General features: G+C 46.3%; 1 protein-coding gene across 1 annotated transcript in view; it reads right to left on the bottom strand.

Annotated features, from left to right (window-relative positions):
• Positions 1 to 10730: 10730 nt before the first annotated feature.
• FLT4 (fms related receptor tyrosine kinase 4) overlaps positions 10731 to 14773 on the bottom strand; it is a 46585-nt gene continuing 42542 nt past the window's right edge. Inside the window, 1 exon segment of the mRNA XM_079144319.1 lies at positions 10731 to 13851. Within this exon segment, the coding sequence (XP_079000445.1) occupies positions 13653 to 13851 (199 nt within the window). The 3' untranslated portion in view covers positions 10731 to 13652.

Here is a 14773-nt window from a genome sequence, read left to right on the forward strand (position 1 = left end):
CTGTTATACCACCTGCCACTGGTCAGGGTAGTAGTGCCTTGCCCCACAAGCAGAGGGCTCTAGAAAAAGCAATGCCAGGGGATGGCTTCTCCATGACCATGTGGAAGCCTGTGGGCCTTCCAGATGTGGAGGCTGGTTTCCTTGTGAATCAGACAGCAACAAAAAGATGGAGAAGAAAAACATGAACTACTTGAGAGATTTCTTTCAGTTTGAAACCAACGAGATGTATTGAAAGAAATACAGTGAGCCATCTACATTTGTAGGTTCTGTATCCATAGATTCAACCAACTACAAATCAAAAATATTTGGGAGAAAACACTGCATCTGCAGCACACGTGTACAGATGTTTTCTTCTTATCATTATTATAAACGATATAGTAAAACAATGTAACAACTACTTCCATAGCATTTGCTTTGCATTAGAGATCATGTCACCTAGAGTGATTTAAAGTATATGGGAGAAGTGTGTATGTTATATGCAAATACTACAGTGCTTTATGGAAGGGACTTGAACATCCACAGATTTTGATATCTGAAGAGGGTCCCCATGCATACTGAAGGATGACTATTCTATATGAGCTCATTTATATGTAGAATCTAAAAAAAGGTGAACTCATAGAAATGGAGAGTAGAATGGTGGTTACCAGAGGCTGGGGGCAGGAGGTAGGAATTGGAGATGTTGGTCATGAGGTACAATCTTTCAATTACATTGGAAGAATGTAGTTTGTTTGTACTCGAGATTGAACCCAGGGTTGCTTAACCACTGAGCCACATTCCCAGCCCTTTTAATATTTTATTTTGGGACAAGGTCTCTAAGTTTGCTTACTGGCCTTGCTAAGTACTGAGGCTCGGCTTGAACTCACAATCCTCCTGCCTCAGTCTACCCAAGCTGCTGGGATTACAGGTGTGCACTGCTGCCACCCAGTTTATTTCATTTTTAAAGTTTATTTATTTATTTGGTACTGGGGATTGAACTCGGCTTTTAACCACAGAGCTACATCCCCAGCGCTTTTTATTCTCTCACTAAGTTGCTTAGGGCCTCACTAAGTTGTTGAGACTGGTTTTGAATTTGCAATCCTCCTGCCTCATTCTCTCAAACCACTGGAATTATAGGTGTGTGCCACTGTGTCTGGCTTAAAGTTTATTTTTTTTAATCGACAAAGAATATATATATTTATGGTTACAGCATAATGTTTTGAAATTGTGTAGTAGCCAAATTCAACCAATTAACATATTCAATCCGCCATTTACCTTATCTTGTGCTTTGTGTGTGTGTGTATTGAGAACACTTAAAATCTGCTTTTCATTATTTTTAAGCATAAAATACGTGGTTTAACTGTAGCCATCACATTGAACAGTAGATCTCCTGAACTTATTTCTCTTGTCTTAACTGAAACTGTGTCTGCTGATCACCATTTCTCCAATCATTTTTTGAGATCTATTGTATAACTACAGTTAATAATTACACATTGAATATAGTATTTCAGAATTGCTCATTACAAAAAATATGTGAGGTGATGGTTGATTAGCCTGATTTGAGCATTCTAAAATATATATTAAAATATGTTATAGTCCATAACTATATGCAAGGTAGATTCTCTCCGCTTGTGTACTCTGCTCCCCCATGTTTGCAAGGGTCTGAAATTTCTTTGAAAGAGCATTTATTTATTGTAAAGCTGGGGATTGAACCCAGAGCCTCACACATACTAAGTCGGCACTACTACCAACTGAGCTACTACCTAGTTAGATTTGAAGTTTCTTCAGGTGGGTTGTTGCCTGCACTGTTCCCTTCCTGGAGCATCACTTATACTTGAGAGGATGGAGGTGCTTTGATGAAAAAACTGCTGTGCAACTGAGAATAGTCTAGGAACATTTTCTGTTTTCTCTCTCTCCGCGTGTGTGTGTGTGTGTGTGTTGGTGCTGGAATGGTCTTACATGCCCTTCTGTTTCTTTGTTGTTTAAAGACAAGTGTTGCTATAGTTTGGGTCTTGCATGTCCTCAAAGTCCCATGTGTTAAAGGCTTGGTCCCCAGCCAGGGTGTTATTTGGAGGTTGTAGAACATTTACGAGGTGTGGCCCAGTAGGAAAAATCAGGTCATTGGGGGTGTGCCCGTGAAGGGGATATTAAAACCTCAGAGAGCACTCGCTCCCTCCTAGCTCATTCTTCTTCCTAGCCACCCTGAGGTAAATAGGCCTCTTCCACCATGTACTCCATTTGTGACATACTGTGTCACCACAGGTCCAAGGCAACAGAATCAAGTGACCATGAACTGAAAATTCTGAAACTATGAGTCAAAATTAAACTTTCCTTCTTATAAGTTCACTATGTCAGGTATTTTTCTACAGTGATGAAAAGCAGACTAATGTAGATCTCATAAGAGTGGGGCTTAGTTCATTCAAGTTTTGAGGTGGGGAGAAGTTAGCCAATATCAGGGTCAGCAGCTCAGATCTAGTGACTGTTGAAGGACCACAACAACTCAATGCTTAGGAGTACTGGGTAGAGGGGGATTCTCTTTCTTTGGATGAGGTGAAGCCAACTAAGACAGAAGAGGATTGAAGATTTAGATTACAATTCTCTGTGGGAACTTATTTTATTATTTTTAAAATGGTAGAGATTTTTGATGAGATTGCATTCTTCACCCTATATTTCTATTGCTCAAATATGGTGTGTTGGATTCATCCAGACTCCATTATCATCTTGTGGTCAAAGAGCAGCCCTATATGCAGAGTGTGGACAACATGACTAAGTTAGAACTGGAACAAAGCAAGATTCTTGATGAGTGTTTCCTGAGAGTCCACTTTATTACTGACCCATTTCATGGTTCTTAGAAGCATTCCTCAGGGACTGTCTCTGGATATGAAAGAACCATAGCCGTGTCATGACAGCAGAGGTCAGGAGCAATGACATGGCCTGTGCCTAGTTGACTACACCCTTAGTTGTTAGACAGAGTGGGATTATAGAAGGAAGAAAAAGATGGAAGCAAGTTACCCTAAAGGAAAGAAATTTCAGGTCTCTGCTTCCTTTCCACCAATCCGCTGCCTCCCCCATCTGGATAACTCTTGCCCACTAGGTTCATGCCTTGGGCTATTAATGGGTGGGTCTTGCTCACTGACAGGTCCACCTGCTCTTCCCCTTTGGTCCAAGTAACGGTTGTGACTTGTTCAACTCGACCCAGTACTGGCCTCTGTCCCCTTGACTTTATTTTTGTCACTTTTTGTACTGAGAATTGAACCCAGGGGTGTTCTGCTAACTGAGTTACTTCCCCATCCCTTTTAATGTTTTATTTCGAGACAGGATTCACTAAGTTGTCCAGGCTGGCCTTGGACTTGTAATTCTCTTGCCTCAGCTTCCCAAGTTGCTGGATTGATGGGTACCACTGCCTCTAGCACCTTGACTCTTTTTTCTCTCCCTCAAGTACTGGGTCAGAGAAGTAGCTCCTCAGGGTAATAAGGCTCTGAGCTCATGTGCAAAGTATTAACCCTCAGTGGGTTCAGGGCACAAAATATAAGTTTGCTTTTTTGTGCAATTGCTCCTTTGAGGGTCCCAAAGGGATGGCTGAATTTAAGCAGGATTCCTTGGGTACCTCTGGGTTCTTGGCCAAAATCTAATGACAGGCATCTGAATCTCAATATCAACTCTAATGTGTAAAGATGCTTTTCTTAGTGCTTTATCTGACTTTCTTAGGACTCTTTTATACATAAAATAAAGGCCAGAGACCAACCAGAGGAGATGGTCAAAAGAGTTGATCTGGAATTTGAGAGCCAGGCAGAGCACATAGAGATCTGACTTCTTCACCAGAACAGCCAAGCTATCATCACTGTGTTCCCAGTTGACTCTTGCCTTGCCTCTGATGCCCAGCTATACATATTGGGTCCACTTGAGAAAAAAAAGGGCGACTATAAGAAATACATAATGAGGTTAAAATTATTTTCTTGTTGTGAAACCAATATTTTTTCCAATGCTAAACACAAGTGCTTTGTACTTGCAATTGCTAAGGCTGTATCTGCTGCTGCTCTTTGGTGATTTTCCTAAACTACCAGAATGCTTCCCTAGGGTCCTATACCAATTGTAGAATTTTAAGGAGACACCCCTATCAAGTCCCTGGTGAGAGGATCCTAGGGCCGTCCCTCACCTAGGAATTCCATTTGCTTCCTTCCAAGTCGTGTTTGTCCCCATTTTCTCAGAGTGCCAGACTCCAGTCAGCATGGGGGAAGGGAACATTTGGCGGTATAGGATGAGGAGGGTACCTGGGCCTTCAACTACCCCCCTGTAGAATCCGAAAATGGGTCTGTGTTTTACAGCTCTCACCTTGCAAAGGGTCTGCAATATATTTTTTGGTTTTGCCTCCGCATAATCAGTCCTCCCATTCTTCTCCCACACCCCCAAAATGATTGGACTTTCTTGATTGTGGCTATTGTTTATATAATGAAGTTTTAAAAGTTATTGTTGATGCCAGGCACAGTGGTACATAGCTGTAATCTCAGCTACTTGGGAGTCCTAAGCAGGAGGATGGCAAGTTTGTGGCTCAGGAATAAAATGTCTTTAGTTCAACCCTAAGTACTGCCAAATATATATATATATATATATATGTGTGTATGTATGTATATATATACACATATTTTATATATTTATATATCCATTTATATAGATTTTTATTTGAAATTAACCCAACATAAAATTAGCCATTTCAAAGCAAACAATTCCATGGCCTTTAGTAGATTGGCAGTGTTGTACAACCACCATCTCTAGTTCTAAAACATTTTCATCACCCCAAAAGGAAACCTCATATTCATCAGTCTGTACCTCCCAATTCCTGCCTCCCTGTGAAGATCCTGGCAACCATCAATCTGTGTTCTGTCTCTTACATATCTGGCTATTCTGAATATGTCATATAAATGGGATTATATATGTTACCTTCTGGGCCTAGCTTTTTTCACTTTATGTAATGTTTTCATGTTGTAGCCAGCATCAATATTTTCTTCTTATAGTTGAGTAATATTCTGTGCAAATACATGCCAAACATCTTAATAAAAGTATATACCACCGCAATTTGTTTTATGTTTATCCACTGAATGAGCATTACTCACTTCATCTTTTGGCTGTAGTACATGTGAGTGCATGTAGGTGAGCACCTGTTTTCCCCCTCCTTTGAGTATAAAACCTGGAGTGAAAATGCTAGGTCATATGATATTCTGTGTTTTACTTATTGAGGAACACAAAACTGTTTTCCACTGTGTCTGTGCCATTTTGACATTCACCACTAGCAATGTTCCAGCCAGGGCAAGGTGGGCACATGCTTGTGATCCCAGTAGCTCCAGAGGCTGAAGAGGAGGATCACAAAGTTCAAGCCAGCCTACAACTTAGCAAGGCACTTAGTGAGACCCTTTCTCTAAATTTAAAAAAATAATTAAAAGGACTGGGAATGTAGCTCAGTGGGGAAGTGCCACTGGGTTTATCCCCAGTACCAAAAAAAAAAAAAAAAAAAAAAAAGAAAAAGAAAAAAAGTTCTAATCACTTTTTCAGCTCTTGTTTTATTATTTTTCTTATTACTGCCATCCTAGAAGGTATGAAGTGGTACCTTATTGTGGTTTGTTATTTGCACTTACCTAATGACTATGATATGCATCTTTTTTCATATGCTTTTTGTTTGTATTCTTTGGAGAAATATTATGCAGTCCTTCACCATTTTAATTAGGTTGTTAGTCTTTTTTATTCTGTGTTGTAAGAGTTCTAGATATGTTTTGGATAACTACACCCTTATAAAATATGCATCTCCTTCCTGGCATTCTTTGTCTAAAACAACCTTCCTCGGGCTCAGGGTATATAGCTCAGTGGTGGAGCATTTGCCTTGCATGAGCGAGGAGTCTCTATGTTTGATCCTCAGCACTGCAACAAACAAACCTCAACCGCCTCCACACTTCTGGTTCATAGTGGTTCGAGTGGATCTGTTCCTGGATTCCCATGAGCCTACGGTATGACCACAGACCTCTTTTTCATGCATCCAAAATTTCCAATTCCTCCAGTCACCCTGCAAAGAATGCCATCTTGTCACTGTTTCACCACTGAGGAAGCTACCCCCATCTCCCAAGTTGTAAAGGTCAAGATCAGGACTTATCCCAAGCTGGTACAACCCTTTACCCCACACTGGGTCCCTTAGGAAACCATCCATGGCAGTGGACAGTGGGGACCACTGAGTTCTGTCTCTGTGGTGGGGCCAGGGGAGAACTCCAAATTAGTTGCCTAATTAACTGCTATAACCAATCACTGCATACTTACTGGCTAAAGACAACACACATTTATTTGCTCACATTTCTGGAGACTAGAAGTCCCATCTCACTGGTGCGCAAGCAAGGTGTTGGTAGGACTACGTTCCCTCCAGAAGTCTATGGGCAAATGCATTCCTGGCCTATTCCAGCTTCTGGTGGTTGCCAGCATTCCTTGATTCGTGGTTGCGTCGCCGCCTCCTCGTGTATGTGTGAAATCTCTCTGCCTCCCTCCTATCGGGTTACATGTGATTGCATTTGGCTTTCTGGAATAATCCAGAAGAATTGCCTCATCTCAAAATAATCACACTGCCATATAAAGTAATATCAAAAGGCTCTGGAAAATAGGCCTGGGTACATTTTTGGGCATGCCCCACCCTCTAATTTCCACATTGTTTCCTTGCAGGCCAGGCCAGTTGAGGGTCTCCAGCATGGCTGTCAAAGTCCACCTGGGAGGATGAGGAGAGAGAGGATACAGGGTTGGGCAATGGTTGTCACCATCGAGGCTGGGTCTTCCCCACTGCTTCTGAATACCTGTCTCCTGCTGGCAGAGGGCTGGCTGGGACACAAAAAATACTTGGCACCTTCTGCCGATGACATGGTCAGCCTGTCCCAGGCAATGTTTGCAGGACATTCTTTGGGCCAAAATAAACATTTGCACCTCGTCTTATCCTCTGGGAATCAGGAAGTGCTGGAGGTAAATGACTTCAGCAGCCCTGGATATGGGCCAAACATCAAATTTGGGACTATGGAAGGACCATGAGGGCTCAAAGCCTGGTGCTCAACCAATGGGATACTCTAGCCCAGGGAACCACAAGTGCTACAACTCAGGCAGAAAAGCAAGCAAGCAAGTGCTCAGGACACAGCCTCAGCCAACCATAGTGGACTTGTCTGTTCCTTTGAGAACCACCAAACAGCCTCCCTATTTGCAAAGACACCTCCATCCTTGTCTGACCATGCACCCCATGCTTGGATTCCTATTCCAGGGTCCAGCTCCCAGCCTGGTCGAGGGCCAGCATGGCCTAGCCCAAGGTCCTTCCACCCATGTATAACCACTCTGGACCTAAAATGTGGCTGCCATGGGTGTGTGGAGATGGAGCTCAGATACGCATAGTGGGCCACCCTGCCAGAGCTCCCTAACACCATAAGGGTCCCTGAAGGCTCCAGGCCCCTTACTCTTCTCTTTCCCCTTTTGTCAAACCAGTATCTCAGTTTCTGAGATTTGTCACCTGGGCGCCTTCTGTGATACCCAAGCTACATAAATGGTTAAGCAAACTGGAGCAGATCGTGGACCCCAGTTCCATCTCTCAGGAGTGCAGTAGCTCTGGGCAGCCTCCTGGACCTTGAAATCACGCATCTTGGTTACTATGCATGGGAGTTGTCTGGAGGCATTCCTCGATGCCAGTCTTCTGCTTCTTTTATCATAACTCATTGTCCTGTAGTCTTGCTGTGGCCAGTTAGCTTGGATAATAGTTAAGTCAGCCCTTCATGGTGAAATAATTTTGTACTGTAGGATGTGTCTGTGATGCTGTTCGGGTATAAAATGTGTCTTTCTCTAAATCCAATGCATGCATAAGAACGAAAAGGGCCTTCCTTGTTCTTCTCAGCTCCTTTCTCACTGGGAGGTTGAATGGATGGACAGCCCTGGGAGAATTCTGCGGGTGCCCGGCTCCTTCCCAAGACGGTAGGCCCTCCTTAGGGGCCCACGGAGGCTCATGGCTATAGCCTGCTCTTGGAAGCCCCTGGCCAGTACTGCCACCCTGTTCCTTCCTAGGGAAATCCTCCAGAGCCAGGACCACAGCACTGACCAATGGACGGATCCCTCCCTCTTTCCTGCTCTCAGTAGTCACCACAAAGACAGGTGGGCACATATGGGACTCTGCTGGAAGCTGAGATGAGGCCATCCTCTTGGGCACTCAGTGGCTTGAAGAAGACGAGCCAGGCTTCACCAGACCATGGGCAGGGCCAGAGCAGAGAGGGCTGCTTGCTCTCCCAGACTCCCTAGGTCACCTGCTAGGCCCACAGAGGCATGGTGTCCTGCTAAAGGGTCACCATGAATCTCTACAAGCTAGTGCTCCCTCCTTAGCCTCCTTCCTTCTTCCTCATAGCTTAGCCATCTGGGCTGTGGGACTCTGGCAAGTGTCACCAGTACATACTGTTCCTACTTCTGTGGATGCCTTCATCTTTGTCAATATTGATCTGGTTCTCTCAAGCACTTCCTTTTGCCCCTTCCTTTTCCAGAGCCCTCCTCCCTGCGGGACCCTGTAGTAGAAAGGGTGAAAAGACAAGGTCAGCATGGTTCTTGCTATGAAGGTTCAGCATCAGTGAAAGTGGCAGAAAAGCTGGTGCACATGTCTTAAGAAAAGACTGAAATTCCAAGGATGTTCTCTCTTCAGGCAAAATTTGATTCAGGCTCAAAATGATGTCACCAGCACCTTGCTTTTCTGTGCTACCTCTCAGCTCATATGTTTTAGATAGTTGTCCTCTCTGGGGTGAAAAGTTGGCAGCCAACAGTTCCAAACTTTAGATGCTGATTCAGGTACAGGGAAATGAGCCCTGCTTCTGTCCCAGGGTCCTCCCATAAGGTTTCAGTGAGTCCCCACTGCTCTAAGAGTCTGTGCTGACCACAGCAATGGTGGTGGCCAAAGAAACATGGTATATAATTAGGTTCAGCTTACCTGCTTCTGCCTGGGTTAGGGTGGAGCCCTATCGAACTTTATGACCAAAGGGACCCAATAGTATTTCCCTAAATGGAATGGTACTGGGGGTGGGGAGGGGTGGGTCATATTAATTCATAACCCATCTCAGAGAACAAACATGACTTGCCTGAGGCCTCCTGAACAGGTCCTGAATAGTGAGTGCTCAGCTCATTCCAGGCCCACTGCCCCCACGGGACTGGCAGCTCCCCCAATGACCAGTGCCCTGTGATACCTCCATGCACCAGGACTGGGAGCAACTGCTTGCCAGGTGAGAGATGTGACTCGGTGGATCAGACCTCTGGGAAGTCCTAGCCCAGACTCTAGACCAGGGTCCCACTCACACCAAAGGCACTTGCTGCTATCCCGAAGCACCCTGTTCATTCTGCTGTGGATAGCTGGAAGAGAGGAGGGTGATTTATTTGAGTTTGCTATTAACAAATGACTCTAGACTTGGCTTAAACAACACATATATTTTTCACAGTCTGGAAGCTGAGAAATCCAAGATCAAGGCCGCAGTAGATCCAGTGTCTGATGTGGGCTCATTTCCTGGTTTGTGGACAGCTGACTTCTCATTCTTTTCAAGGTGGAACAGGGTGAAGGGGTTTGCTGGCTTCTTCTTATAAGAGCATTAATTGCATTCTTGAGGGCTCCACTACTATGGCTTTATTACCTGCACCTCCTAATACATCGTCTGGTATTAGGGGCTTAACAAGTGAATGTTGGAGGTACACAGACATTCAGCTCTTTGCAGATGATATCTGGGGGAAAGGTAGGAGCATTGTTAATTAGGACACGATGATATAATGACAGGGGGAGGTCGAATGTCACTGGACATGACTTGGTGGGGGCAGGAGCTTCCTTCATGGTATAGTCACTCCCAGTACCCCTGGGGGCTTTATAACTGTTATCACCAAAGCTCTGCTAGGTGACACATCCTAGAGGAGAAACAGGTTCTGAGGGACAGGGTCATGCCCAGGGTCACTGGCCTCAGGGCACCATATCTGATCACCCATTCTCTACTCTCAGTCCTGAGCAGTTCTCTGTCCAATGGCTGAGGAGACCCAGGACCCCTCTCAGTGAAGCTGTGATCTGTTCTTCTTGTTCTTTGTATATGAAGATTTGTAGGGGTGGCCCCAGTGACATGGGTATAGGTCATCACTTGGGACACTTTGTGTTCAATTATCTGGGCTGAATGTCCAGCTTTACAAGTGATCTGGGGATGTTGGGGAGTGACCTGCAAGTGTGGGCACCAGAGGGAAGAGGATGAAACCAGTGTTTGTGCCAGAATCTGCCTCCTGGGTTTGCCTCTTCCTACATATTGTGAGCATTGAGGACTGGAAACCTGTCCCAGGGTGCTGAAGACCTTTATTTCTTACTTTCTGCTTCTTGGCTGGAGTCTGAGAGGAGATGAGAGGGGTCAAGAGACCTTCGAGGTAGGAGCACACTGCTGTGTAATGTGACTTCCATCACTTCCTTCACATCACCCCTTGCTGGCCAAGTTCCCATGCACGAAGCTTGGAGTCTGCGGTACTCCAGGGAGTGAGAGCAGGGGTGGGACTGCGGGGACACCAGAGTTCAGCACTGAAAGCCCAGCCCCAACGGGACCACAGGAGTCCAGAAATACAGCCTGGGAAGGCTGTACAGTGGAGGATGCTACTTCCGACCATATGTGGGGGGTCCTTGGGCTTCGTGACCTGGGTACCTGGGGACAAACGGTTGTCTCAACTTAGCCAAATTCTATCAATTACAGTACAAAATTAAAATGTCCAAACACACACAAATGTTCAGTGTGGAACATTCTACTTTTAGATTTATTCTACAGAAGCAAAAACATTAACAAAGACTACAAAACAAAACAATCCACCACTAACAGTTGCTTCTTCCCACCAGAGCTGAAGCAAGGCTGGGGGACATCAGTATCACTGCTACAGACAGGAAGCAGGCAACAGAGAAGGTGAGAGAACAGGATTCCTGCCCTTTGCTGGGTCCTTTCTGCTTTCTTAAGTGAGGAGCCCCATTGGACCCACGCTGATAGCTGTGCCCCACTCTTATCTGCTTGGGTCCAGCTCACAGGGCTGCTGCCCTCCCCGTGGACATCACTGGCTTTCCCCGCCAGTCTCTGGGCCAGCTGCTGGCCAACCTCTTCTAGAAAACTTGCTGAGGTTGCGTCCAGATGGCTAGTCTGCTGCTACTTCCTATGATGGCCGCTCACTGCTGACAGTCCCACAGACATTGCACACAGGTTCCTGGAGGCCCAAGCCGCACTGAAGCCTAAGCGCTCTGCACTCTCCTGATTGGGACTCATCTACCTGGGTCAGTGGTGAGCCCGGGGTCCAGCTCAGACTTCCCTACCTCAGAGTCCAGGCAAGCATTAAACCAAAGAAGTGATCTCAGGCGCGTACTGCACCCCTCTGGAAATGTGTCCTTGGGTGTGTTGGGGGCGGTCCCTTGCGCAGTGGCGGCCATTCCGAAGGGGATACCAATGGCTGATACAGGATTCATCCTAGACTGAGCTCCCCAGGTCCATGGACCACCGATGCTCAGGGGGCAGCATGTGGCTGTAGTAGGAGGCGACAAGCTGCTGTGTTACTTTGTAAATAAAGTAGGCTTTGGAGCAGCGCATTTGTAGTGCAGGCTGGGCGCTCACCTCTCATCTCTGCGGCTGGGAACTGGCATCTTCTGCCTCCCTGCGCCATCTGGCTGGCAGACTTAGGGAATGGGAGCCGACTTGGGGAGAGATGAGGACTGAACTCAGCCGCTCACTCCAGGGAAACCACGCCTCCTTGCTGCGTTTCCTTTAAGTAGCCTGTCCAGAGGCTTTTTTGGGCTGGATGGAAAGTTAAGATCAAAATTTCACAGACAGCTGGAGTTTCACTTAGAATTCATTCATCGTAACTCAAAGACTGGCATCAAATTTATTATTATCACTTGTTAAATATTTTAGATCTTTTCAGAGAATCTACAAGGGCATGGTAGGTTTTCTTCCCCAGTGCATTTTGTGTGGGCAGTTACATGACAGGAGGGGAGGTGACACAAACAGGTGGTACACACATGGGGAGGGCTGCACCTGCATTGCAGGCTTTGGATCCCTGAGAAAGAACAGTATCTGAACTTCCACTGGGTAAGCCAGAGGAACCCAAGACCCACAGTCAGGTGACATGCAGAGGAAGAAGGAAGCAGATCCACGGGGACATGAGGACTACAATCATACATGCATTCAACAAACCATCATAAAGTAAAAATACACTCTGTAGGAGGGTCTGGCCCCGAGCAAGCCCCTGCTTGCTGCATGGCCGCCTGTCCTGCAAGCGTCTTGTTGGGATGGTGCTGGGGGAAGTAGTTAGGAGGGTTGATTTCCACAGCACTAACCAAGATGAGGGTCTTTTTCCTGGTAGGGGTGGAGTGGGCCTGGGCCTTGTAAGCTGGAACAGGGGTCTGGGCAGGATGGCTCCAGCCTTCTGGGGGTCTCTCAGCTGCTCCCCTATAAGGGCAAAGGTTTGACCTGCCAAAGTGTCAGGCAAAGGGAAGGTAGATGGCAGGGTCCTCCCAGGACCACAAGAACATCCACTGATTGTTGTGTGGCACAGGACAATGCTGTTCTGTGTGCCAGCCCCAAAGCTTTCCTTGGTGGAACCCATGGTGCTCGTCTCTCATGAGGACTTTCACATCTTGGGAAACACCTGGGATAGGAAGATGCAGGACACAGAGGGAAGAACCAAACAAAGCAGCTCTGGAATAGCAGTTAGTTTTTCAGATTCGGAGCTGGGTGGTAGGGGGCTGGGACCTTCTTGAGAGAGACAGGTGATGACTGCAGCATCTGCTATGATAGCCCCTGACTTGGTTGGGGTTCCAGGCCAGAATTGTCTAGATTCAGTAAGACCATCTCTGGGCTCCCTCTGACTGAGGTTTTGCAAAGCAAATTCTTCACAGCAGTTATAATAGTCTCTGAAGTTCTAATGAAAAAAATATGTTTGGTTGAATGGTTCTTCTCAACACTTGGGGTTGGGCATCCTGCTTCACTCTTTGTAACTGGGTCATCATGTAGAGATGGATGTCCCATAACTTAGTTAGCTGTTGGTAGGACTCAGGATAGAACACACCCATCCCCCACCCCACAATTTTCTCCTTTGTCACTTTGCAATGAAAACATGGTACTCTCTCTTCAATCTTTGAGAGACAGGTGAAGAAAGTCTTCTTGATGGGAATAGAAGGCTACACATGGATGTGGACAGTGTTTTAAAGTGGGGACTTGAGATGCTGGCTTAAGGCTAGCTCTACCTCAATCTCTGTGTGACCCTCAGTATATCTGTTCTTTTATCAGAAAATGGTGATACACACCCACTTTACGAAGGAGGTAATCAAGAGCCAGTCTCCATGGGAGTGCCTAGCTTAAGCATCAGCACCGGTGGACATTGAGCTAAATTGTATTTGAATCTGAGGGAGACAAGGGTGCCTGATAGGTGACCTGGGACAGGCAGTGGTGACAGAGTTCAGAGGAGACTTTGAGCCTGGAATCTTGCTTTTCTGAGCTAGGTAGGCTGTAGAGAGGGAAGAGGAAACTCCTTCAGGGCTGGGAACTAGAGAAGACGAATCCTCAGTCTGGGCTTCCAGCTCTCTGCTTGCCCAGCCAGGGATGCTCTCTGCCCCAGTTGTTGAAGCCTAGGGTCAGAGAGCCTTGCCGGGTGTGGACTTAGTAGCTGTCATCTGTGAAGAAGGGCCCACTGGCAGACAGGGAGCAGTCACCCTCCTTGGATGGCTGCGAAAGCTCCCCATACTCGCTGTTGTAAAACACCCGACCTCCTTGTGTCCCCCGGTTGGGCCGGCGCCGCCTCCCCTGGGGGTCAGAGTGTGCTCTGGACATGTCCACATCCTGGCCGGGTCCTTTACAGCTGCCAAGACAGGGAGGATGTCATTAGTAAAAAGAGAGGAGATTGGATGCTGGTCAGGTTCTGATTGGACAAAACTTTGACAAAAGATGCAGTCTTTGAAGCATGTTCAGAGACTTTGGGAAACACCTGTCTTTGACTTAAACAGCAAACAGGACTAATCTGATTTGACAAACACTCCTGAGAACTTTCTCTGTCCCAAACTTGGACACAGGTCCACCGAGAATGTGATAGCATCCCCCCAAACCTGCTTCTCTGTGATACACCTGCCTAGTGCAGATGTCTCTGATGCATCTGTTCATGGTTCGTCAGATATGTTTCTAGCCATGCAAGGAACAACACCCTCTGTTACCACTTATAGTGAGCTGCAGTTGTCTTTAATGAACAAATCCCTCGTGTACCTGTCTTATTCTGAATTCTGGATTCCATCCTGCTTCATTAGGACCCTATTTTCTAGAATGTTCTTTTCCCCTTACCACCAACCATTTGAGGTGCAGTATGTCCCTCCTGCTCACTGCTCATTTGGAAACAGTGTCCTTCCAAGATGGTTGCCCCTGTCCCTGCCCATGTCAGTAAATGGCAACAAGATTCACTCAACCCCTCAAGCCACGCATCTGGCTCTGGTCCTTGCTTTCCTTCACCTTCACATCAAATGCATCCAGATGTCCTGTCCAGTCTACCTCCATAATACCTCTATGCATATCTCTCCAGTCCTACATCCCTGCTCATGAGTGAGTTTGCAGGCTCTGTAATACTCTCCTGGCAGATCTCTGTTTTCACTCCTGCCTCCCTGTACTCCCATCTTCAGGGAGATCCTTGATGTTAGCTATGACATCAGGACACACCCTCCAATGGCTTATCATTGCTCTTGGAATGAAATTCAAGTTTCTCATCATGGCCTGGAAGGCCCTGCAAGTTCCAGCCC

Source organism: Sciurus vulgaris (assembly GCF_902686455.1).
Source record: "Sciurus vulgaris genome assembly, chromosome: 6".
Classification (NCBI taxonomy): Eukaryota; Metazoa; Chordata; class Mammalia; order Rodentia; family Sciuridae; genus Sciurus; species Sciurus vulgaris.